Below are 27,917 nucleotides of genomic sequence, written 5' to 3'. Positions count from 1 at the left end.
GACTTATATATTTTATATATTTTACTGTTTTAAAATTTGTAGCTGGTTTAATCATGTACTTTGTATATGATGTCAATATAGATTTTTCTTTAACAATCACTTTATATGCAAATAAGGTTTTGAATCTTTTAATATATTCATACATGACTTATGTGATATCCTGGCTTTCTTTTTTGTACCCCCCGACAACAAAGTTGTAAGGGGGGTGTATACTGGTTTCAGGTTGTCTGTCTGTCTGTCTGTCCGTCTGTCTAGCCGTCTGGCCGTCTGTCCGTAGACGCAATCTTGTGCGCACCATTTCTCCTTATCCCCTTGACAGAATTTAATGAAACTTCAGACAAGTGATCAGTACCAACAGTAGTTGTGCATGGGGCATGTTAGGTTCTTTTAGAAAAATTTTTTGCAGAGTTATGGGACTTTGTTTTTTTGTTACTATACTATATACATAGACACAATCTTGTGCGCACCATCTCTCAGTCTCATACAGTCTGCATATGCAATCTTGTGCGTGCCTAATCTACCAAACCCTTACACACAATTTAATGAAACTTCACACAAGTGATCAGTACCAACCCTAGTTGTGCATGGTGTATGTTACATTCTTTTAGATAAATATTCTGCATAGTTATGGGACTTTGTTTTTTGTTACTATACTGTATACATACAGTCTATATACATACAGTCCACATAATTATGCAGTCTTGTGTGCGTCAAATTGCAGTGTACTGTGTCAGTGCATGCGGGGGGTACATTCATCACCTTTAGTGATAGCTCTAGTTTATGCTTGTTAATGGCAAAAGTACATTGTATAAGACGACAATCTGAAACAAAATGCAATTTCAAACGTGTGTCTAGCTTCTCAATTTATGTATTTTCAATCTATTTTGGTTGTGAAAACAAGATACCCAGATAGCAGACATGCGTTGGCCCAACGTTGGGCCAACGGCAGACTCTTCGTTGGCCCAACGAAGATTTCCGACGTTGGCCCAACGCCATTTTGCTAATTGGCGCAACGTTGGCCCAACGGTTGGTACACCGTTGGCCCAACGACTGGTATCCTACACTCATCGTTGGCCCTCCATTGGACCAACAACTGATATCCTACACTCATCGTTGGCCCTCCATTGGGCCAACAACTGATATCCTACACTCATCGTTGGCCCTCCATTGGGCCAACAGCATTTTTTCGTCTATCACGGTTGGTCCAACGTTGGGCCAACTCTGTTTCTTTGTTGGCCAAAGATGGATGCCAACGCTATCCCAACGATTACGAAATTGAAAAAAGACTAAAACTAGCATTGTTTAATACATGTTTTATTTTCAAATAGTTGTGATTTTGTTAACATTTAACAAAAAGAAATCTAACATTTATTTAAAGTTTGTTTGCAATTTTCCTGAAGAAATATAACAGAATATTTCAACACTACAACATGTAAAATATTGTTTCCAGTCTTTTATAAATCTAAATATTTTTTCTTATTTCAGTCACTAATTAAATCCTACTAAAGTGGATTACTGTCTGTATATTAACTCATTATATATCCAAGTTCTGTTTGTTTGTTTGCTTTTCTCACTGAAGTTGCAGCTTTTTATATTTTTATTTTTTCCTGTGCACCACAGTGCTAGGCACTCCCTTATTACTCCCTTGAACAGCACCCTGTAAAAAACAAAAATCATAATGTTGATTAAACCATCTAGTCAAATTGATAACAATAACTAATGTATGAAATTAATTTTTGTCTGTATTTAACCGAGAAAAATATGTTAGAATTAACAAGAAAATGAGTTATGTTATTTACAGAATTTAATACTCGACACAAATACCATCCGCCAGCTTTAGATATTAGTATATAACATATGTTCAAGTCATATGGATATAACATGCATACAGGACATAAAAAGAAATTCTTTATAAGATTCTATAACTTTATCAAAAATATTTTTAAAAAAACTTCTACTTACAGTTTATAGCTGGAAGACCGGGTTTTTGTTAAACCTAGACCTATCACATGTATAATAGTTTCCTTTACTTCACATGTCTAAAAAGCTAGAAACCTGGCCTAGAGAGTAAAATTAACCACATTTTCTGGGATTTCTTACATAACTCGGGTTAACGAGAGTTCATGCTGTGGAATATTCAACAGATTTATTGTAAACATTTTATGATTGTATAAAATTAGATATTTGTTATAGAGTTAGTAAGGGTTTTTTTCAATACTTTTTTCACAATTTTTTCATGGTAGTAGATTTGAAATAGTTCAAAATATCATTACGGCTGCAGATAAGTTTTTAGTTTAATTAGCCCAAATTTAACTGATTATGAATTGGTGCAGAAAAGTGTTTAATAATTAATTAAATATTGCATGTTACAGCTACAAAACCTGTGTATACCTGTGGGGGCTTGTGATAAAACAGTGACCTGTAAAATATATAATTATTATATTATTACGTCTAATGGACCAACGTTGGCCCAACGTTGGGCCAACGATGTTTTCTCTGTATAAGTCTTTCCCTGAAAATCAATATCGGGCCAATGCAGAGATATCTGTGACTGAAATTTAAAGTTGGTTCAACGTTGGCCCAACAGCTGTATTTACAATACTTATTAATCATTGTTGGGCCAACAGTGGCCAAACAACGATTATCCTTTGACGGTTTTCCGTCGTTGGCCCAATGACTTCATGTTTACAGGGTAGGCAAAGGGAGACAAAACTATTATAACTTCACAAACTTGCATTTCAAACAAATTTTAGCTAAATGATATATACTTGTTAATGTATATGTTTAACAACTATGATAGAATACGTCTTTTATTTATATAATTCCGTGGGTAAAGTACGTTTGTCAAATTTTAACTGAAGATACTTAAATAACTCTCCTGATTTGGCAACCACGGTAGGAAAATCATATTTTGAAAAATAAAACAAGGATATATTCACAACTACACTCTCAAAGGTCACATCTTAACTACGGATTCTGTAACAAAATATCTTGGAGTACACCTTACATCAAACCTCTCTTGGAACACCCATATCGACAAGATCAGTAAAAAAGCAAACAACACCCTTGGCTTCCTCCGCAGAAATCTTCGTATCTCCAATGAATCAGTAAAAAGTAACGCCTACAACTCATTAGTTCGACCTCACTTAGAATACTGCAGTTCTGTTTGGAATCCATACACTACCAACCTGACAAGCAAACTGGAAATGGTACAGAGAAGGGCGGCGCGGTACGTCACCAACCGCTACCATAATACTAGCAGCGTGACATCCATGATTGACCATTTGGGATGGGAAACACTGGAAACAAGACGATCAAAGGCACAGCTCACCATGTTCTTCCGAATTGTTAGTAACCTAGTAGACATCAGAGAAGAAGACTACATGGCACCTGCGAAGTCATCCACTCGCTCAGCACACTCTCTGAAGTACAGGCCTATCTCAACATCTACCGCCTACTACAAAAATGCATTCTTCCCCAGAACCATCACTTCCTGGAACAGCCTACCTGCATCCATTGCAGAGGCCTCCGACTTAGTATCCTTTAAGCGGGGGCTGGCCAACCTCTGTTTAGGGTCCCAGCTGTAAGTAAACCATCGATGATCCTCGAGGCTGTGTCAGCAGTGGCCACCATAACTGAAGAGGCTTGGGGAGAGGCAGGCGAAAACGCAGCTGGGAAAAACTGTTATATTCTTCTATCTTTGAACTTACTTACTTCTAACTTTTCTACTTTTCAACCAATTTCTTACTTTTTCTGCCTAGTAACCACCCATCACATAATAGTCAAGAGTGACTGCGCTGATGTAACACGTAGATGTAGATGTAGATGGATGAATATCCAGCAGGGAAAGCCACATTCTAAAAACGCAGCCTCCCCAAATGCAATCCCAGCATGCGGACGCGCACACGACCAACACGCACACACACACACACACACACACACACACACACACACACACACACACAAGAACGAAACAAACAAATAAAGGAACACAGTGGGGCATCGCCTTGGAACGGTGAGTGTCAAAACCACCCCTAGCGAGCTTAAACCAGTTGATGGTGCACCTAACCTCACTCTTACCCCACCACTATTAGTGAAAAATTAGCTTATGTTGCCAGATTAGTAAGGGAACGTAATAACGTGTTATCATTTGCTACAAAAAAAATCAATTACTTGACAAAAACTTTCATAACCACCTTGAAATAAAAATAGATCATATGGACTCTTTTGAGAACTGCTACTTCAATAAATATTTTACCAGCTTAGGTAGAAAACAAACGAGGCTTGATATTCCAGTCCATCTCATTAATATATGTATTACTCATCATGTTACTATATGAAACACGTCCATGCATATTTGTTTGCTCGCTCAATCACCTAATCTTTTCTTTCAGAAAATCCGAATGGTTAAAAAAGGTGTCAATGGGATGCAAGTTGACTGGATAAAAGGGTAATATTAACGATGCTAAAAGTTATGTCAAAATCAAGCAATACAATGTTTCCTGTGAAATTTATATTATTTTACAAGTGTACGTCTCGCTGAAAGCATGACTTTTTGATTGTCTCCTTAAGAGTAGAAGACAGTGGGCAGTTTGCCTCTAAATGCCATTTTGAAGAAAAAAAATGTTAGAAACTGAATTGGGTAAGCCTATATAAAATTGCATTTTGGTATCCGAAATGCTGTCTGACTGAGAAAATTACACTTTTATGGTCATCTTTCGATTTCGGGGGATGTTCTTATGGAAGCCTGAGGACGACACGGTATGGTACGGAAGAGGGAACGAAAAACAAGTACTCTTCGCAATCGGAGGCTGGCGCGAGAATTTCTTGCGAAGTAAGCTACTTTCTATATTTATTTATTTTGATAACTTGTGTAATCTATCTGTCTTCCATAACCGTCAAACCCCTTGCGGGAACGTAGACGTTTTGCGCGTCAAAATCATAAAGAGAATGAATATAGTGATAAAAAATAATTTTAGAGTGGAAAAAGCTAAGAAGTATATACTCGAACTTGTAGAAGATCTATCCCGAAGCTTAAGGTACTTCCGCCATCTTGAATTTAGAGTGACCTTCATTTGAAGTGTGAAAATATAGTGAACAAAAGCTTTCAAATGCAGCTGTTCCAGAATACAAAAACAGCTCAGTTTTCAAGACCTGAACTTAAAGTAGCTGTATAAAAAGTATAACTAAAATTTGGAAATAAACAAAGAAGATATTTTACCTGTATTTTTCCAAATTTTTGGTTAGATTTATAAATCCTTTCAAAATACTTTATTAAAAATTCATGAATGGCAAAAGTTAGTTCAAAGTTTCAATTAGTGCATAGGAGAATCGTCTTACTGAATAGAACTAAACTTATTACAAAATGTGTTTTCAAATCTGACCACCTCATGTATTAAAACTAAAATAAATCTGTACATATTGCTATTTTCAGCATACATAAAAGTAGTGCAATGTGCGGACAATGATTTTTATACGTATGGTGTACCAAACTGCCTAAAATTGTAAGACAAGTCTCAGACTTAATGTGAACAGGATTTGGCAACGATCCGAAATTCTTTTCAAGGATTGTCAAGTATAAGAAAGGTTTAATTTATTATAGTGGAATTTATGTACTTACGCGCTGCTTATCTCGCGGAAAATTTGATGGAAATGGAATTTTCGGCACTTCCTGCGGTAACTACCGAAATTACTTAACATAACTTTCTCACTCATGCGTGATTGTATATTTATAGATTATAAAAACAATCGAAATATTTGCTTTATCACGATATATGCAAATATCTTTAGACAATCTTGAACCATTAGGCCACAGTATTTCCGCATACTGGTCCGGGACAAGTTCGATGTGTATAGTGATTCCTTATTAGATGTTTCATGCCTCGTAAACTAACCAATTTTGATCTATCGACTTTTTAAACAATATGAGAATAATGCAGCATGTTTTTGAAAAGACAGTGAGAATAAATCGCAGAAAAAATGTAAAGCCAAATATGTTAGGAGGTAATACAATTTATATACAATTGTAGATAACTACGAAACATTTTACAAAATGCAGTCAGTTGAACTTCTCACGCGAAAACCTGATGATTAAAATCAGCAATATCTCAAAAGTAACTTTTCTGCATCTTGGTTCTTCGTTAAACAATGATATTTTTTCACATTTTCATAGATTTAAACTGATAATAAATGTGCATTGAAATTCCGGCATATAAATGGACATTGACTTAACATTACTGCTGTGTTGACAGCATAGGCACAAGACCACAGTTATTTGCCCTTGGTTGACCACAATACGGAAGTATACGGAAGTGGTTATGCGGGAAATAGTTCCTCTGTTTGATGGTGAATATTGGTGATTTTTTGAGTGAAAGACCTGCAATAAATGGCATGATTTAATAGAGGAGATATGAAATAGAAGGCACATGTACAATTTGACAGAATGAGAATGTCAGAATATGTATAACATGACTTTTTGATAGGGCCTGTTTTGCCTGTTTGCGGCCATCTAGAGAGTATTCTTCATACGCATGTGATTTGGTTCAAAATGGTGGAAAAAACAGCCGGTCAACCCAATGTTTACTGTGGCTGGAATTTTTTCTCTTGAATAGTTCTGTTGAGTTCAGGTATTTTTATAGGGGTTGGAATGCATGCAAAATTGTTATAGTGTCCAGTGCCTATATAAAACATATAGTAAAAATAACTGTGGTCTTAGGCCTAGCAGAAACAGCGGTCCAGTACTAAGACTGTCTACGAAACCAAGGATAACGAGTTCTTTATCTGAAAATTACGAACATTGTGATCACTGTTCAGTATACACCTGAAAATGATAGACTTGCTATTTGCCCAGTGCACACTTGTTTTCTATCGTCGTTAATATAAAGTAGACTAGAAAATATTCGTACACATGCATAATCTCATTAACACTTCTTTAATGTATGTTCTCTGAAATAACAAATAACTGGCTCAACTGAGACACCATACTTCAAAGTAAATTCAGTTTATTCACCACGAGGTTCAAAATGTACGGGAGTCTCGTGATAATACATGCCTTTAATTTCACATGGTTGAAGTGTAAACAAATAGTTAAATTTGCTTCGTTTTATTTCTCACGGAAAAGATCGGACGGTTTTTTATATTGGAATAATTATAGAACATCTATGCATTTAAAGTTGAAAGTTGATTATTTTCTACAGGACGTAAAACTGAAACAATTAAGCACTTTTACTTTTTCAGCAATGTTCCTCAGGTGAACTTTGACATTGTTTACGAAGAGAAATCAGTGTTGTGTCATCTTGAAATGCGTTGTTCGGCTGAAACGTATAGTTCCCGGAAAAGATCTAAAATGGTTTATTTTGGGGATTTTTGTTTTATTTATAAATTCAACACAATGTGTAATATTTCCAGTTTTTGAAAATGATTGAAATTCAACTTTATTTTAGAAAAAGTTTCGATCTTTCAGTAATATTTTGTCAGCGGATGCTTACAAATTTTAAGTGAGATGGCTTTCTTGTCCAAGGGAGGTGTGTAAAGCGAAAAACTATCATTACACATTGCGTTTATTCTTTAAATGTGAAGGATCGGTAACAGATTAAGGAGATCGGACAGTGAAAAATTATACTAAATGGATATATCTAACCATGAATAAGGAGACATACATATTTCAGTAAGGAATCTCAGGTAAAAGAACAATAATATATTTTATTCCTTGAAATGAACATGGCGGCGAAATATTTTAGAAAAACTGTGCACGTGTTTTGCGCATTAGAATGTTTAACGACATTTTCTTGAAAAAGTAACGCTCGTATGCACTATTTTGGCATTTCTTTGATTTGAAAATAAATGTTTTATAACAATTTAGGTTGCATACGATACCGAAATTTTGCACCAAAAATGTTCACTCATTTTCTTCCAAAGCACTGTAGAGATAGGGTTCAGCGTAGCTTTCATGCTCGCAAGTTTACCTACAGATATATCTTTTCAATTTTTATCATATATTTTTTGTGTCCTTGCATTTTGAAAGCTGTTTCGAGGGTCATGATTTTTCACATGGATTTCTAATTTCAATTTGCGGAAATACCTTAATTCAAGGCCACCAGACGGACCTGATCCTTCTGGACTTCTCTAAAGCATTTGACAAGGTTAACCATCTGAAACTTCTGTATAAACTTCATCAACATGGCGTTCAGGGCACCACGTTGCAATGGGTCAAGTCTTTTTAGCTCATCTGATTTTTTGAAAAGGCAGTGGCTACGATTACGGTACTGTAATCCTAGCCTCCGATTCTAGGATTACGGAAGTTCTGTATTCCTAGACATACCTATGAGAATAGGCTAGGATTACGGAAATACTTAAGAGGCATCAAATATAATACATGCATAAATGATGTTGTAAACTTACTTTTTTCACTTAAAATAGCGAAATGAAATACGAAAACGAATACGGGTGTTGATTTCGCCCGATTCTATATGCGAGGAAATCTAAAGTGACTGGCAAAATCAAATCATAAACTTTTAAGGAATAAATATTTAAAAAAATATTTTTGAGCTATTATTAAGAATATATATAATTCTTCATTTGTCTGCCAATTTTCAAACAAGAAATATATTTATTAAGTGTGGTTTTGGAAAGAAAAACTTATTTATACATACGGATGTTGATTTCGCCTGTTTCTTTAAGATTATACTAACCCGAAATGGCTGATCGATAGCACGAAATAATAGGGCAGGCATGAAAAAAAAACACGATATTTTTAGTGAAATAAGTTAGTTTACAATAACATTTGTGCATGTCCTAACATACATTGGATATCCTTAAGTATTTCCGTAATCCTAGCCTATCCTCATAGCTGTGTCTAGGAATACGGAACTTCCGTAATCCTAGAATCGGAGGCTAGGATTACGATACCGTAATCGTAGCCACTGCCTTTTGAAAAAAAATGATGAGTTATTGTCATCACTTGAGCGGTTGTCGACGTCGGCATCGGCGTCTGCGTCGGCGATGCCTGGTTAAGTTTTATGTTTAGGTCAGCTTTTCTCCTAAACTATCAAAGCTATTGCTTTGAAACTTGGAATACTTGTTCACCATCATAAGCTGACCCTGTATAGCAAGAAACATAACTCCATCTTGCTTTTTGCAAGATTTATGGCCCCTTTTGTACTTAGAAAATATCAGATTTCTTGGTTAAGTTTTATGTTTAGGTCAACTTTTCTCCTAAACTATCAAAGCTATTGCTTTGAAACTTGGAATACTTGTTCACCATCATAAGCAGACCCTGTACATCAAGAAACATAACTCCATCTTGCTTTTTGCAAGATTTATTGCCCCTTTTGGACTTAGAAAATCAGTTTTCTTGGTTAAGTTTTATGTTTAGGTCAGCTTTTATCCTAAAGTATCAAAGCTATTGCTTTAAAACTTGCAACACTTGTTCACCATCATAAGTTGACCCTGTACAGCAAGAAACATAACTCCGTCCTGCTTTTTGCAAGATTTATGGCCCCTTTTGGACTTAGAAAATATCAGATTTCTTGGTTAAGTTTTATGTTTAGGTCAACTTTTTCTCTTAAACTATCAAAGCTATTGCTTTGAAACTTGCAACACTTGTTCACCATCATAAGCTGACCCTTTACAGCAAGCAACATAACTCCATCCTGCTTTTTGCAATAATTATTGCCCCTTTTGGACTTAGAAAATCATTTTCTTGGTTGAGTATTATGTTTAAGTCAACTTTTCTCATAAACTATCAAAGCTAATGCTTTAAAACTTGCAACAGTTTTTCACCATCATAAGTGGACACTGTACATCAAGAAACATAACTCTATCCTGCTTTTTGCAAGAATGATGGCCCTTTTTAGACTTAGAAAATCATGGGTAGGACAATATTTCTATTACACAAAAAAAATCAGATGAGCGTCAGCACCCGCAAGGCGGTGCTCTTGTTTTGATTGGCAGGCGCCAGTCTGTCCTTGTGAATGGTGAAACATCAGAAGAAGTTCCAGTAACGTCTGGAGTCCCACAGGGCTCCGTCCTAGGCCCCCCTTCTATTCTTACTCTACATTAATGACCTGCCTGAAAATCTAATTTCACAGGTTCGGTTATTCGTCGATGACACTGCTGTCTACTTAACTGTAAATAGTTCTGCCCAAGAACAGGTCCCAGAAAAGTCACAAATTAGCTATATAGCTATAAAACCAATAACTATTGTTCAGTGTTCATTCCAGGCCGCGCCATGGGGCCATAGGTGCGTATTTTACTGTATTAGCGCATAAAAGTTTGCCCTATAGCGCCCGTCGGGCGCACACTTTTTCAGAAAACAGTCCGTTTACAATGAACCGACTTCCAGAAGTTGTGAATCGAATACGACTCTTCCGATGACGTAACGCGCATTTTCATTGGTCGATGTTAAAATAGTAGCCAGTCTCCGGTCGCCTAACAACATACAGCTTTCAATGTTGCTATGCAATGGCGGACAAAAAAAAAACAGTCGCGATTCGGAGAAAAAAGAAATCCAATTTTATGTTTTTCTCTAACCGTTAAAAAAAAGCAGACGATGGAGAACAAATTTCCAAAGAAAGATGACATGTTCGAGACCGCTAGACCACTCAATAGCCTAACCGCTTAGCCAAAATCAGGCGACAAACATTAATTCCGTAGTAAATCCGCATTCATGGCTGTCGGACTTTCCGTGGTTAAGTTTCGGTAACGGTCAAAATATTATGACTTGTTTCGTTTTTGTCGTGTTGAGCGACCTGTGAAGTGTCCACTTTTCTCTTTGTAATTATGTTTTACGAACCGCGAAAATAATACCTTGAACCCCATGTAAGAAAAGTGTTAAAAATACAGCCTTTCCTTTCATGTAAATCAGTTTTTCTTTCATGGCCCCTATTTTTTTCAAATGTCCCCAATTTTTTGCCATCATGGGGCCCTTTGACCCCACTTAAAAGAATCCTGGAATGAACACTGATTGTTTAACATATGTGTATATTAAATGTAAAATAATTATTATCCCATTCAAATGGTTTATGAGACAGAAGACAATCACAAAGAATGGAGATCTATGCAGTTTCAGTTTCAATACATGTTGCGAATTTCTGCGATTAGTCATTTATAAATTTGTCTTATACTACGATGATTATCACAAGTGAAAAATTCACTGATGATTTATCGCAAAATACTGCCACAGTTATTGAAAATGTGACTACAAAGATCTTGGATTTGTGTTATTGTCTTTCATCTTATAAACCTTTTGGACAAAATTATGACCATTTTGCATCTTGTTTTCACATATTTTGCATTATTGGTATTGGTTTTATAGCTACTTCTAGCTATATATAGCTAGATTTAGCTATATAGCTAATTTGTGACTATTCTGGGACATCCTCCAGCAAGACTTAAATAGGTTACAGATATGGGAAAGTAAGTGGGACATGGAGTTCAACCCCTCAAAATGCACTGTTATGAACATAACAAGGTCAAAAAACCCTTTTAAATCCAAGTACACACTCCATGGCCAAGTCTTGGAAACAGTTCCTGATGCAAAGTACCTTTGGGTCACTATATCCTCAGATCTAAAATGGAATAAACACATCAATTTAGTCACGTCCAAAGCTACCCGAACACTAAACTTCATTAAACGAAACATCCCATGCAAGAACCCAAAAGTTCGAGAAGTAGCTTATAAATTACTAGTCAGGCCACAGCTAGAATATGCTAGCTGTGTTTGGAACCCTTACACCCAACAAAACATCCACCAGATCAAAATGATTCAGCGGAGGGCAGCGTGATGGGTAAATCATGACTACTCCCCTTACAGCAGTGTCACCCCGATTGGGGTATATTACCCCAGTGATTCATTTTGCTGTGCGTCCTGCGTCAAAGACGCATATTTTTCACGGGGGACGCGTTAATTTGAAATGTGTGCAGCCGCGGGACGCAAACAATTTCACTGACATAATGTGTACCTTCGTTTACTTCCTCTAATGGTTTAAAAAGTAGAACGGATGTCGTGGATGCTTTTCATGCGTCAAAACTACCTTATCACCGTTTGATTTGTAAAGCATATTCTGATTGGACAGTAGTGATTTTTTTAACCAATCGGTGACGGTCATTTATTTTATGTTTGGGAGTATTGTTTTCAAAGTACCGGGATATTTCGGCCAAAATATTTCAACAATCTGACGATGCCGTTGAAAAAACAGCTGAAGTTAGATCCCAAACAGCAAAAACTTTCCATTTTTAGCTCATCTGATTTTTTGAAAAAAAATGATGAGTTATTGTCATCACTTGAGTGGTTGTCGGCGTCGGCGTCGGCGTCTGCGTCGGCGTTGCCTGGTTAAGTTTTATGTTTAGGTCAGCTTTTCTCCTAAACTATCAAAGCTATTGCTTTGAAACTTGGAATACTTGTTCACCATCATAAGCTGACCCTGTATAGCAAGAAACATAACTCCATCTTGCTTTTTGCAAGATTTATGGCCCCTTTTGTACTTAGAAAATATCAGATTTCTTGGTTAAGTTTTATGTTTAGGTCAACTTTTCTCCCAAACTGTCAAAGCTATTGCTTTGAAACTTGGAATACTTGTTCACCATCATAAGCTGACCCTGTACAGCAAGAAACATAACTCCATCTTGCTTTTTGCAAGATTTATTGCCCCTTTTGGACTTAGAAAATCAGTTTTCTTGGTTAAGTTTTATGTTTAGGTCAGATTTTATCCTAAACTATCAAAGCTATTGCTTTAAAACTTGCAGCACTTGTTCACCATCATAAGTTGACCCTGTACAGCAAGAAACATAACTCCATCCTGCTTTTTGCAAGATTTATGGCCCCTTTTGGACTTAGAAAATATCAGATTTCTTGGTTAAGTTTTATGTTTAGGTCAACTTTTTCTCTTAAACTATCAAAGCTATTGCTTTGAAACTTGCAACACTTGTTCACCATCATAAGCTGACCCTGTACAGCAAGCAGCGTAACTCCATCCTGATTTTTGCAATAATTATTGCCCCTTTTGGACTTAGAAAATCATTTTCTTGGTTGAGTATTATGTTTAAGTCAACTTTTCTCATAAACTATCAAAGCTATTGCTTTAAAACTTTCAACAGTTTTTCACCATCATAAGTGGACACTGTACATCAAAAAACATAACTCTATCCTGCTTTTTGCAAGAATGATGGCCCTTTTTAGACTTAGAAAATCACGGGTAGGACAATATTTCTATCACACAAAAAAAATCAGATGAGCGTCAGCACCCGCAAGGCGGTGCTCTTGTTTTTTATTGGTCTAACTTCGAGTGAATTGTTGGGTACCGAAGAAGTGAGCACTTCAACAGAAAATGAAGCAGCGGCTGCGAGCACGTCGGAAAATTAAGATACGAAAGAAAAGTAAATTTGTTTCTAAATGACCTACTCTATATTCGTGGTTATACTATGACAAAAGTGAAGATAATATGTACTGCACAATCTGTACTGACAACGTAAAAATGAACAAAGCTGCAAAGAACAGAAACTTTCAAAATACAACTTTAACAGTTTTTTTTCTCCTCATCCTGTTTAGTTCATTTCTGGTGTAGATATATAGGATGTAAAACCCATGAAATCAATCAATCAGTCAACCAATATACAAAGTACAGGATGTGAAAAAGCAAACAATTCAAATTTGGGACTTACTGTTTCATAATATATTGAGTCCCTTTTTGACTCATTACCCACTGGCTGGGAGTGGGACTCATTGTTTCAAAATATGTGAGTCCCATGGACTCGTATCTTCAGATTTCAAAATGAATCACTGTTACCCGGAACGTGGTAATTTACCCCAATTGGGAGATGTGCCCAGCCTGCTAGAATGACCAAAATAGTTGAAGCAACTTCCGATGAAATTTCCATTGCTGCCGACGCTTTACATGCTATAGCATACATGCCATAATTTTTCAGAACGTTTCCGGGATTCTGAGTTAAAATTTCCGGGATTTTTACCTTTTGTTCTGGACATACACCGTGACATTGGTATTCGTCTGTTTCATGCAAAAATATCATAATATACATGTAGTTTCCCCCGAGACTAAACATTGTTCACTTGCTTGTATTAATTTGCAGCAAATGTCATCTAGCTTTCTAAGGGAGGTAAATACATGTATACGGGTAATACATCTATAGTTCGGCACGTGAATTTATTGCGTTCCCGAGGTGAACAGAATTAGGAGACTTACTATGTATGTAATTTCCGGGACAATCCCGGACAATCCGGGACGTATCACATGTATGCTATAGGTTAAAATGTTGATTATTTCACCAGGTCCCAGAAAAGTCACAAATTAACTATATAGCTAAATTTAGCTATATATAGCTAGTTATTGCTATAAAACCAATAACAGTTGTTCAAAATATGTGAATATCAAATATAAAATAGTTAATATCCTTTTCAGATGGTTTATGAGACAAAAGACAATCACAAAGAATGGAGATCTATGCAGTTTCAGTTTCAATACATGTTGCTAATTTCTGCGATTAGCAGAGCTCCAGATAAGCTTTTGGTGCAATTGGGTATTTACCCATCACTTTTTGTCTGAATTGAGTATTGGAAATTTGAATTGGGTAAAAATAATATCATTACCCAGCCTTTTCAAAAGCAATTGGGTATTTGCTAAAACCAGTTGGGTATTTTACCAATCTCGCACTAACAAATGAGTATTTTTTGCTTACAGTATACATGGTATATATTATTAAACAGGACTGACTATGTATTTTAATGGTGCTCTTCAATGTTTAATACAAAAATGTATTTAAAATTGTAATGAATGTTTCATACTGTTGGTTTCTTTTTCACGATTACTGCAATATGCATTCTCCTAAAAGATGTCATCCAGTATTGGTGACACTACATCGTCACAAACAAAGAACTGTCATTGTTGAACAGCAAAATATCCCACTATTTGTTTGTTTGTGCTGCAACAATGTTTTTTTCTGCAACCCCTTTTACATTTTATTGGCGTAAAAAAATTGTTTACAAAGCGTCCAAATAACACAGATCAGCCGACTGAATGGTCCTGTAATTTTTCCGATAAATTGCAACCTGTTCTGCAGTAACGTATAATCAGTCAGTCAAATCTAGTGTTAGTCTCGTACCCGTTCTAGTTATAAGGAAAATGCGATACGCAAGCGATTTTTTACGAATTGGGTATTAGGAATATTACTTGCGTTTCAGTACGCAACCTGTATGAATTAAATTGGGTTTTCTGCAATTTTAATTGCGTAAATACGCAGCTTATCTGGAGCTCTGGATTAGTCATTTATAAATTTGTCATATATACGATGATTATCACAAGTGAAAAATTCAGTGAAGATTTATCGCAAAATACTGCCGCAGTTACTAAAAATGTGACTACAAAGATCTTGGTTTTGTGTTATTGTCTTTCATCTTACAAACCTTTTGAACGTGATTATGACCATTTTGCATCTTGTTTTGACATATTTTGCCTTACTGGTATTGGTTTTATAGCTACTTCTAGCTATATATAGCTAGATTTAGCTATATAGCTAATTTGTGACTTTTCTGGGACCTGTTTACAAATTGGACATAAATTAAAATATAACTTGCATATATCGAAAGGGGATTCAATTCCTCATTAATCTGTGTTAAAATTATCAAATAATATCCAAAATTACGAATTTTCTGGTGATTTAAACCTTGGTATGTACTGTACACGATCGACGTTTACCGTGTGTTTACACGCCATATAAAACCAATAACTTTACATGACTGTGTACTTTAACTTCCATTATTTTGGTCCTTCAAAGTTTTGACGTTTAGATTGCCCGTCACAAATATAAAACAGTCTGAACGTCGAATTATTTTGACTAGGTTCCCTGGGTACTATGTAGAACATCTGATGAATGACAATGCGTCAAAACCAGCAAAGACTTTTATGTGGTGAAAAGATTTAGTTGAAAACATGATCAGGCAATAAACTTAAATGATGAAATCGTAAAACAAAAAACTGAATCATCTTATGGTTTAAACATAACAGTAAATTATTATGTCATGAATTGGCCATAAATTCAAGTAAAACTTACATGTATCGAAAGGGGATTCAATTCCTCATTGCTTTATGTAAAAATTATCAAATAATATCGAAAATTACGAATTTTCTAGTGATTTAAACCTAGTATGTACACCGAACCGCAAAATAAATGCAACACAAATCTTTTTTTAATATTTCCGCAGTAAATATATTTTACTAACCCAAACGTATTTGAATATGATTTATACATGTAAAATATTACTATGCAGGGTTTTTTATACCCCCCGGCATCTACTGATGCGGGAGGCCTATAGTGAGCGTCCTGTCCGTCCATCTGTCCGAGCTGACATTTGCATACTTAGGTGGCTATAGGAACAATAGGTAACAGTACTTTTTCTTTGATGTCATTCATTCCGTAAGGTTTTTATGTGGCTATTTTTCTCTTACGTGGCTAAAAGAACAATAGAGAAAACAAAAGAGTAGCCACATAAGTATCCATATGTAGGAACGTCCGTCCGTCCGTACGAGGTTAACCAAATGGGACCGTTCCGTCTAGCATCAATACCCCTTACTAGAATGACTTGATACTAATGTAGATGTAACCTGTGACCATTCCTCATCTTCAGACATCACCTGACCTCAGTTTGACCTTGACCTTGACCTCATTTTGGACTTAGGTTGCTTTATATGGGCCATCTCTTGGTTAACCAAATGGGCCCGTTTCGTCTAGCATCAATACCGCTTACAAGAATGGATTGATACTAATACAGATGTAACCTGTGACCATTCCTCATCTTCAGACATCACCTGACCTCAGTTTGACCTTGACCTTGACTCATTTTGGACTTTGGTTGCTTTATATGGGCCTTCTCTTAGTTAACCAAACGGGACCGTTTCACCTAGCATCAATACTCCTTACTAGAATGAATTGGTACTAATACAGATGTAACCTGTGACCATTCCTCATCTTCAAACATCACCTGACCTCAGTTTGACCTTGACCTCCTTTTGGACTTGGTTGCTTTGTATCGACAAGGATGCCACCGGGGACATCAAGCGTTTATTGAACGCAGCTCCTTGTTTTTTGGTGGTTTTTATAGCCGTTATTCAGCTATATTCCCAATGCCAAAAAGTATATTGTTTTCCCAAAATGAGTGCAAAAATTCCCAATCTACATTCTGAAAAAAATTTCATCAAAATTGCACATTGACCAAATTACGGACAATTTTGTAATGGAAGTATGTTAAAGAGGTTGTACAATGTGAAACAAGTGTATGAGAAAGTACTTAAACACATCCTTACTATATCCTATGGGACTACATATTTCCCAATTTGGAACAATTACGCGTCAAAATTCCCAATTTTGGGGGTAAAGGCTATGTTCCCAAATTAGCTAGAAAAAACCCTGCTATGCCACTACAATTTATTGAAATCATCGTACCGTGACACCTGACTGGCACAACAATACGAAAAGCACGTTTTGCACGTGCGCGCTGAAAGTAAGTAAATTATTTTTAAAAAATCGCTTATTTCGTGACCTGTTACGATTTTACAATTAAAAAAACACCCCAAAAGATTTTTAGCTGACATAAATAGTCTTTTGCAATGCCACGACTTCCGGATAATTTGCGAAATCAGGCTGTCGGAATGCTACATGCTGGAATGTCCACGAGACGTATAGCTGCAGCATTAGGTTGTCATTCTTCGATGATTGTAAGACTCCATCAACATCTACATGGCACTCGTTTAGCCATTTTTGGGGCCGAATATGGGTACCATTCCCCTCCTAAAATAATATGTTTTTTCCCCTTTCTCAGAAGAAAATTCCCCTATGATAGGTTGTTTGACACAAATAGATATGAACTTTATCATTTAATATTATATAGTGCCTCTAAGGAAGATTACTTTTGCAATACAGTCACATCAGTTAGGAATGATTGAAAACAGTATTAATAAGTGTGAAAGTAGTCACATATACATGGCTTAAACTTCCCCTTTTCGTCTTAAAATGTCAAAAAATTCCCCTTCCTGAGGGTATGGGTACCTGTCCCCAAAGTTGTCTAGTGCCCTGGTCTGTTACAAACTGGTCATGTTCTTGATCGGCCAAGGACAGGACGCCCCAAAGTGACAACACCGGCACAAGACGCACAGGTGCAAGCTGCCCACCGTCAGGACAGATTCCTAAAAAGCCACAACTACCGCCAGGAATACTATTGGGATTAATGGGTGAGTCTCATATACATGTACAAAACATTGCAATCATTCTTTATTTTAAATAAATAACCAGTTATATGTATCAACCTTGTTGGTATCAATTAAATAAATAACGCAATGAAGTCATATTAATAATATTTCATATGCGATTCAGTGCACTACTTCATACAATGATACAAATAAAGTAATGTGCATGTACTTGTACTAATTGCATATTTGTTCATTGTAAACGTAATGTCAGCGGTGATACCATACTCCTTCGGCTATATGCTATTGGTTTCAAGGCTAGACGCCTGAAGAAAGGATTGATTCTCACTGCTAGACATCGGCAGGGGCATTTAAACTGGGCTACGAGACATCTACGATTTACCCGCAGGCAATGGGGTCAAGTGCTATTTTCGGACGAATCCAAGGTCGACGTCAACCGGCTGGATGGACGTGTACGTGTATGGCGCGCACATGGTGAGCGAGTAGCAGATCTGTGGGTACAGAGGTATGACCGGTGGGGTGGTGGAAGCGTGCACATCTGGGCTGGTATGTCCCAGTAAATCTGTTTGGACGTACTAATCTAGTAATTCTCAACGGCAACGTCAACGCCCATAGGTACGTAAATGACGTTCTCCAACCGGAAGTGATCCCGTATATGCAACAAAATCTATGCGGTGGCATATACCAGCATTTTAATGCAAGGCCTCACACAGCGAACCTAACAACTAACTTTCTAGGAAACAATAATGTTAATGTCCTGGACTGGCCATCCTTGTCGCCAGTCCTGGCTCCGACAGAGAACATCTGGGCGGAGCTCAAAACACGCGTGTATGCACGTCAACCACCACCGAACAACCTTCAACAGTTATGTCAGGCTCTTATCCAAGAGTGGAACAATATTCCACAGAACGATATCGCGAATGTAATTGGCTCCATGAGACGTAGATGCGTTGCTTGTATTCAGGCCAATGGAGGATACACGAGATATTGACAATGTGTGAAAATTGAACTTGTGGGTAATGAACTTTGACATAATGAAGTCGGGGTTATTTGTTGATATATTTTAATGAAATTTACACAGTATGTAGGTAAGGTACCAATGAAATGAAATAAACTCGTTATTCATCATTTGAATTGTTTATTTTCGAATTATATGTGTTTCCCCAATCGTTGCGTTTATTTTGCGGTTTGGTGTATGCAGGGTTCTAGCCAGGATTTTGTGAAAGCATGTTGCTGAAGGGTATTTTTTAAAGGAGTGAAGTCGAAAAGGGGGTGGGTGCGGGAGGGGAACCCCCTTCTGCCCTCCCCACTTTACTCGCGAACCACTGCACCCAGGACCTTCAAACTTCACATGTTGATAATACTTTATGAGTACACCACCCCTACTGACTTTGGGGTCACCAGGTCAAAGGTCAAGGTCACAGGGGCCAACATTAACTTTTTGCATGAAGGCACTTTACTCGCGAACCACTGCACCCAGGACCTTCAAACTAAACATGCTGATAGTACTTATTGAGTACACAACTCCTACTGACTTTGGGATCACCAGGTCAAAGGTCAAGGTCACAGAGGCCAACGTTAACTTTTTGCATGAAGGCACTTTACTCTCGAACCACTGCACCCAAGACCTTCAAACTTTACTTGCTGATAGTACTTTATGAGTACACCAACCCTACTGACTTTGAGGTCACCAAGCACTTTACTCGCGAACCACTGCAGCCAGGACCTTCAAACTTTACTTGCTGATAGTACTTTATGAGTACACCAATCCTACTAACTTTGAGGTCACCAGGTCAAAGGTCAAGGTTGCAGGGGCCAACGTTAACTTTCTGCATGAAAGCACTTTACTCGCGAACCACTGCAGCCAGGACCTTCAAACTTTACTTGCTGATAGTACTTTATGAGTACACCAACCCTACTGACTTTGGGGTCACCAGGTCAAAGGTCAAGGTCGCAGGGGTCAACGTTAACTTTTTGCATGAAGGCACTTTACTCTCGAACCACTGCACCCAAGACCTTCAAACTTTACTTGCTGATAGTACTTTATGAGTACACCAACCCTACTGACTGAGGTCACCAGGTCAAAGGTCAAGGTCGCAGGGGCCAACGTTAACTTTCTGCATGAAAGCACTTTACTCGCGAACCACTGCAGCCAGGACCTTCAAACTTTACTTGCTGATAGTACTTTATGAGTACACCAACCCTACTAACTTTGGGGTCACCAGGTCAAAGGTCAAGGTCGCAGGGGCCAACGTTAACTTTCTGCATGAAAGCAGTTTACATGCGAACCACTTCACCCAGGACCTTCAAACTTCACATGCTGATAGTACTTATTGAGTACATCACCCCTACTGACTTTGGGGTCACCAGGTCAAAGGTCACCAGGTCAAAGGTCAAGGTGCTGCAGGGGCATTTGTCACCATTAGTGACAGCTCTTATATATAATTAAATTGTAATCATTTAAAAAGCTTTTTAAAAGTGATAAAAAAAAAAAAAAAAAGACAACACTATTTTTGATAAATGACCTGATATTAAGTTTGAAATACAAAGGTCAAAAATAAAGAACAAAATATTAATGCTTTATAAACATCTAAGTAGTGACAAAATGCCCATTAAAGGGAAATAATTCAAAAATTGCAAACTATTAAAGGAATAATTTTATACATTGAGCAATTACTTTAGCTTTGGTGGCAGGGGAGCGGTTTCGTAGTTTGGCCCCGGTCGATTTTCTGTATAAACAGGACAGGGTAGATATAAAGGCATATCTATCTTACTGGTTATTTATCATTATTAATTCTTTAATATATCTGGGGAATGAGGAACGGTTAATGATTCTACATGGCGGGTGTTTTAAAATTCCTAGCTCCGTACTTCCGGTTGAGGCTAAAACATAAATATCAGAACAAAAAGTCGACCAGACGCTCGGCTGTTATCCATCCACTTTTTTTCAAGTGAAAATTAGGGAAATAAAGTGGTGGTTGGGAGACACATTCCACGCCACCTGGGTATGCATCTATATTCGCACTATACATATATGCTACGAAATTGGATTTAAAAATACAAAACAGATGAATGGCAGAGTTCAAAGTGAGGCCAGGTTAGGCAAATTTTGGTCTATAAAATTTGGGTGATTTGGCCAATTTTCACTACATCTGGCATGGAAAGCGACAGGTGCATAGGACCGGAGAGTCGTCTTTATGTAGTCTATAGTATCTGCAATAGTCCATAGTAGTTTCAAAGAAAAATAAGCAAAAACGAGATTTCTATGGATATTTCAACACTGGTACCCACACGTCAATGTGGAATTCGCAAATTTGTACTCCCCTGCCACCTTAAGGAAAGTAGACAAATTTTTAAACCACTCAAATATTGATTTTTTGCATGTATTTAAACCCATTACGGAATGAACTGTAACCTATAGTGGTTTTATTCATTTCTGAGTACTAAATTCGGCCTAGCGAGTCCCAAAATGGCAGTAGGTGGCCATATAATAATGAATCTAAGGACCCCCAGCCAGTAGGATTCGTATCATAAAACGGCCAGAAGAAGAAATTAGTGCCTATATAATGACTATTCATGCCATTTTGTTTAAAAGCAACTTATGTGTCTGTATCTAGCGATGCCATTAAGCTATATAGTGACTGGGGTGGCCCCAAAGGCTGGATGGGTGGCTTTTAAAGGGTGTCCCGATAGGATAAGTACGGTAATCTGCATTTGTATACCAAAACTATGTTAAAAGTACATGGTTTTAACATTTGAAAGGCTTTAAAATGTAAATATCATGTGAAATTAACTTTAAAGGTAGTAAATAGTTTTTCTTTGATTCAGAATGCAAATTTTGGCTGATTTTTGCGTGGAGGGGTGGGCACTTTTGTTGGCTTATTCACCGGCTATCTTGCAAGGCACGGCAACACTTTTTGTTCAGTTGATATCACTATAAGTGTCTTAGGATTCAGGACAGGTTATATTTTATTTTATTTAAACATCTTAAAAAACTTAAGGTGGCAGGGGAGCGGTTTTCGTAGTTTGGCCCGGTCGATTTTCTGTGTAAACAGGACAGGGTAGATATAAAGGCTATATCTATCTTACTGGTTATTTATCATTATTAATTCTTTAATATATCTGGGGAATGAGGAACGGTTAATGATTCTACATGGCGGGTGTTTTAAAATTCCTAGCTCCGTACTTCCGGTTGAGGCTAAAACATAAACATCAGAACAAAAAGTTGACCAGACGCTCGGCTGTTATCCATCCACTTTTTATCAAGTGAAAATTAGGGAAATAAAGTGGTGGTTGGGAGACACATTCCACGCCACCTGGGTATGCATCTATATTCGCACTATACATATATGCTACGAAATTGGATTTAAAAATACAAAACAGATGAATGGCAGAGATCAAAGTGAGGCCAGGTTAGGCAAATTTTGGTCTATAAAATTTGGGTGATTTGGCCAATTTTCACTACATCTGGCATGGAAAGCGACAGGTGCATAGGACCGGAGAGTCGTCTTTATGTAGTCTATAGTATCTGCAATAGTCCATAGTAGTTTCAAAGAAAAATAAGCAAAAACGAGATTTCTATGGATATTTCAACACTGGTACCCACACGTCAATGTGGAATTCGCAAATTTGCACTCCCCTGCCACCTTTTGAACATTTTAATGAGAAGATTAAAAACTATTCTTGATTCAGTGTGATACTAGGATGAAATGGTTCAAGGGAACATTGCTTGGTTAAAGTGTTAAATGGAATAGATATTTAAAAAAAAAAATAATGGCTTCTAATTCTGGCACTTTTGGGTATGAAATGGTCTCAAGATTTTGCAATTGGCTTAAGTCATAGCTAAAAGTGTGAAAGAGCCAGGGGAGGCCTTGATCTTAATCAATCTGTGCTTTTGGGGTTTTTTTATATAAAAAAAATCCCCAATTTGGTATTTTACGACGCAAATTTCCCCTTCTGAAAGGACCCACCATCTTTCCCCAAAACCATAAAAAAAGGGCTGGTTTAGAACCATCTTTTCTCGAAAACTATAAGAGCTACAGCTTTGAAACTTTGCATAGTTGTTTATCATTTTAAGGGGACTTTGTAGACCAAGAACCATAACTCTGATATGCATTTTGTCAAAATTATGGCCCTTTTTGTACTTAAAAAAAATTGAGTTTGTTGGTTAAAACTTTTGTTTAGGTCCACCTTTTCTTAAAAACTATAAGAGTTACAGCTTGAAAAGTTTGCACACTTGTTTGTAATCATTAGGTCAGGGATCCTATTTAACTTTTTTTCCCACAAGCAAGTTTTTGCTAGTGCCATTTTTTCCACTAGCAAAGTTCTTGGTTTCACTAGCAATTATTTAAAGGCTGTTTTACATGCTAAATTTATTAAGTTGTTTTGTTGTTGTTTGGTTTCATATAAAAGTTTAAAGTTTAGCTCCATTTTCCACTTTTTCAAGGTAGAACAGACCGGGACTTTTTTGTTTCAGATGTATGAACCAAAGTACTCGATGATTCTTTGGACTTTTGGCTGGACTCTGAAGTTTTAAGTTCTTTCATGTCACTGCCCATGGTGTCCCAAGCAGGGCTTTTTCACTCAAAGAAAATTGTAATTTTCCTCTTCATTTTCGCAGTTGCAAATCACTGACCAAAACAAAAACAAATATCTTCTAGACGCTTACATAGACATCGTATAATTATATTTGTATAAAGCGACAAGTGTCTACAAGTGCTCATGTGATATCGGTAAAATAACTACTCCAAAGGAGTTTTTAAAGAGCAACGGACAGTTTGAGCAAATTCGTCGATTTTTGAACGTGATCGCAAAAATATTCAAGTGCCATGACTTCCTACTTGCATATTTTGATTTTTACTCAAATTTCGCGAGGTAGGTGACTGTGTTAAAGTGTGTTAGCTAAGAACCGTAACAATATACATCATTAACACTCTCTTGTCAGTCGATGTTGATATATGACAATCAAAACTAAATGCCTAAGGTTAGTGATTAACCAATAACTCAGATATAATCATGATAAAGCTGTAATTGTGTTTGTGCAGAATATGCTCCTATCCAGTGACTGGTCAACACCTAGTAGAAATTGAACAGGTGCCAAAAATGTCAAAAGTATCAGCTATAAGCTATAAGTACCCGCCCGCTTAGCTCAGTAGGTAAGAGCGTTGGTCTACGGATTGCAGGATTGTGAGTTCGATCCTCGGGCGGGGCGTATGTTCTCCGTGACTATTTGATAACGACATTGTGTCTGAAATCATTAGTCCTCCACCTCTGATTCATGTGGGGAAGTTGGCAGTTACTTGCGGAGAACAGGTTTGTACTGGTACAGAATCCAGGAACACTGGTTAGGTTAACTGCCCGCCGTTACATGACTGAAATACTGTTGAAAAACGGCGTTAAACCCAAAACAAACAAAAAATAAGCTATTAGTATATAGCTAGATATTAACCTGTTAACAATTATACAAGATTTGTCAGTATCAAATATGAAACAGTCATTATCCCATCCAAATGACAAACATGAAGAACTGAGATCTTTGCAGTATTAGTTTAAACAGGTGTAGGATTTACGTTTTTTTAAGGTTGGGACGATTTCAAAATTTTGAAACCGGTTAATCCTTTGTATGACATCGAATCGAACCGGTTAATTGACCGCAATATTGAAAATGGTGTTTTCTTTCTTGACGACCATATCAAGATACCTCCGGCAGCTGACTTCATCAGGAACTTACGATCATTTATCGTTTGCAAGCAGTGTGATAATTAATAAGTCATATTTAGGCGTATTTTTTAAATAAATCAACAACAGGCAAATCATGGACTATTGATTATGTTGATGTATTTCAGCAAAAATATACTGCGGGTCTAAGTTGCTGTCAAGGATGTAATGTGAAGTAGAGCTGATATACATTTTATTGGGACTGTAGGATGTTTATTGTTCGAGAATGATTAACGGTTTTGCAAAATTGAAACCAGTTTCACCTAGAAATTGAATCGGATCCGATTAACCGAGTAATCGCCCAGGCCTAGTTTTTTTTACAGACATTCTGTGAGTGTATGAACAATCCATAAGTTAAAAGATTTTTCATTCTATAGTTTCACAGACATTTTCCTTGCTTAAATAAACTCTAGATCATCTTCTCTTTCTGTGCAATCATGTAAAATGCAAAAGAGTCAAAAAGGGGAATGTGATAAACTTGATGTCCGGGGCATACAAACAATCCACTTAGAACAATATGAAGACATTCCTGTTTTGTTTATAAAATGGTAAACACGTGTCATTTTCAGCTTGGCTATTCGAAGAATAAGTGAGCTATCCTACTAATCACGGCGTCGGCGTCACACCTTGGTTAAGTTTTTAGTACCAGTCCACATTTTGGCAAAGTCTTTTGAGATAAAGCTTTGAAACTTTCAACACTTGTTTACCATCATCATGTCCAGTTATAGGCAAGAGTACATAACTCCATCCAGGATTTTGGCTGAATTATGGCCCCTTTTAACTTAGAAATCTTGGTTAAGTTTTTCGTACCAGTTCACATTTTGTATAGTGTACATATGGCTTTGAAACTTTCAACAATTGTTCAGTATAATACTGTGAAATCATTAATATTCGTGGGGGACTAATTTTCGTGGATTTTGTGGTTGAGTCAATCCATGAAATTTAATCCCAAGGAACATGTAAAATTCCCATTCATTGTATGTTCTAAAGTTGAAATCCACAAATTCATATCCCCGTGAAATTGCCATTTTGACCAAAATCACAAAATTTCATGCCCATGAAATTAAATGATTTTACAGTAGTCTCTATCTGTAGGCAAGAGTACATAACTCTGTCAACTATTTTGGCTGAATTATGGCCCTTTTTGGACTTTGAAATCAGTTAAACTTTTTCATACCAGTCCATATTTTGCCTAAGTTGTTTGTCATATGGCTTTGAAACTTTGACCACTCATTTACAATCACAGTTTACATTATGTAGGCAAGACTTCATAACTAGGCCAAGGACTTTTATTCAGTGTAGCCCTTTTTGGACATAGAAATAAGATAAATTTCTCATACCATTCCATATTTTGTCTAAACTGTTTGATATATGACTTTGAACACTTCATTACCAACATGGTCACACATTGCCAATCAGTGCAAGACTTATCAAAATCCACAAATACAGGAACAATGTTTGTCTTATCTATTTTTTATTTTGTCTGAAAATCTGTGGTAATATTTTGGACCATTCTTCCATGAATTCGAATAGTCGAGCACGCCGTCATCCGACAGCTCTTGTTGTTGAGCCCGCTTGCGGATGCGAAGACATAGTTGTCCAAATGGCTGTTCAGTATATGTGCGTGCGTCATTGCATATACGTGTGCATCTGTGTGTCCCCGATTTGTTTGTCTGGACCGTAACATTGACATGCATGTCATGGAGCAATCTTTTTATATTTGGCATGAATGTTAACCTAAGTGAAACAGTGTCATGCGCAAATCCCAGTTTCCTATTTCAAAGGTCAAGGTCCCAGTTGGAGGTCAAAGGTCGTGTCAGATCTTTTCAGACCCATAACTTTGACATACACTGAGGAATCTTGTTTATATTTGGCTTGAGTGTTAACCTCAGTGAGACGGAGTGTCATGTGCACAGCCCAAGTTCCTACTGCAACGGTCAAGGTCACATTTGGAGGTCAAAGGTCTTGTCAGATCTTATCTGGCCCAAAACCTTGACATGCATTGAGGAATCTTGTTGATATTTTGCATGAATGTTTAACTCATTCAGAGAGGTCAAGGTCACAGTTATGGGTTAAATGACGGGCTTGACATGTTGCCCCAGGGCATCTAGTTTTTAACAACAAAACTTTAGATAGGGAGATGAATTGAGAAAACAAGCCTGAAACTGACTCTTGTGGTATAATTGAAATCAACTTAAGGAATGTTAGAATTAAAGAGGTCCGTAAATTGATTTATCTCTGACTTTCAGTTGTGCATCTGCTGTACCTGACAGTGTGCTGAGAATAAGCATGTATTGTAAACTTGCATAAGAGAATGACTGCAATAGATAATTAGTCAACAGATTATGTTATAAGTAGTAAAATGTGTAATGTATGTGCATTGGCCTTGCTAAGATAAGTAAGCTAGGTGGTATGATACAGTTAGTCCCAAGAACCCATCTTAGTGTTACCTTGAAGTATGTACTCAATATAATAAATGGTACCGTTGGAAAGAATGAGGTAATTCCCAGCAATATCAAGTGCAGACTAGTTCCTCATAATTTCTAGGGGCTGAACTGATAACTGATAGTTATATAAGGGTACTGTTATGTTGATGCTGTCCCTCAAGCAGCTAGATTTTCAGGACTGCCTTTCACCAACTGTTTAGGACTGGCATGCTGAAGACATCAACAGAAATGTTGAAAATAGTACATGTAGTCAAAATTTCTGTTTTTGCAGTTTGAAAGTTAGATATCACACCTGAAACAACAAGCATGAAAGATGAGCAGTAGAGGCCACAGCACAAGGAGCCGATCTAGAGAGGATGGTTCAGGTTGGGATGTCTGGGTATGTTTTTTATGCCCCCGACTTTTTGCATGTAGGCACTTTACTCGCGAACCACTGCACCCAGGACCTTCAAACTTCACACGCTAATAGTACTTATTGAGTACACAACCCCTATTGACTTTGGGGTCACCAGGTCAAAGGTCAAAGTCACCAGGTCAAAGG

The 27,917-nt window shown here is 37.1% G+C and overlaps 2 protein-coding genes across 3 annotated transcripts in view; one reads left to right on the top strand and one right to left on the bottom strand.

The window, feature by feature from the left end:
- The window catches only part of LOC123527379 (caspase-2-like), a 48,179-nt gene extending 43,904 nt beyond the window's left edge, over window positions 1–4,275 (bottom strand). The window contains exon 1 of one of the 2 annotated variants that reach the window (XM_045306776.2): window positions 4,259–4,275. The gene's annotated coding sequence lies outside the window, so the exon portion shown is untranslated. The remainder of the gene's footprint in view (window positions 1–4,258) is intronic. The other variant, XM_045306774.2, reaches the window with a different exon arrangement.
- The window catches only part of LOC123526814 (DNA repair protein REV1-like), a 94,358-nt gene that overhangs the window by 1,431 nt on the left and 65,010 nt on the right, over window positions 1–27,917 (top strand). The window contains exons 2-3 of the mRNA XM_053523321.1: window positions 4,395–4,834; window positions 27,648–27,755. Of these exons, the coding sequence (XP_053379296.1) occupies window positions 27,690–27,755 (66 nt within the window). The 5' untranslated portion in view covers window positions 4,395–4,834; window positions 27,648–27,689. The remainder of the gene's footprint in view (window positions 1–4,394; window positions 4,835–27,647; window positions 27,756–27,917) is intronic.

This window comes from Mercenaria mercenaria, chromosome 14 (genome assembly GCF_021730395.1).
Source record: "Mercenaria mercenaria strain notata chromosome 14, MADL_Memer_1, whole genome shotgun sequence".
NCBI classification, from domain to species: domain Eukaryota; kingdom Metazoa; phylum Mollusca; class Bivalvia; order Venerida; family Veneridae; genus Mercenaria; species Mercenaria mercenaria.
Note: the sequence above shows the minus strand (reverse complement) of the source record. Positions and strands in the feature narration are given on the sequence as shown.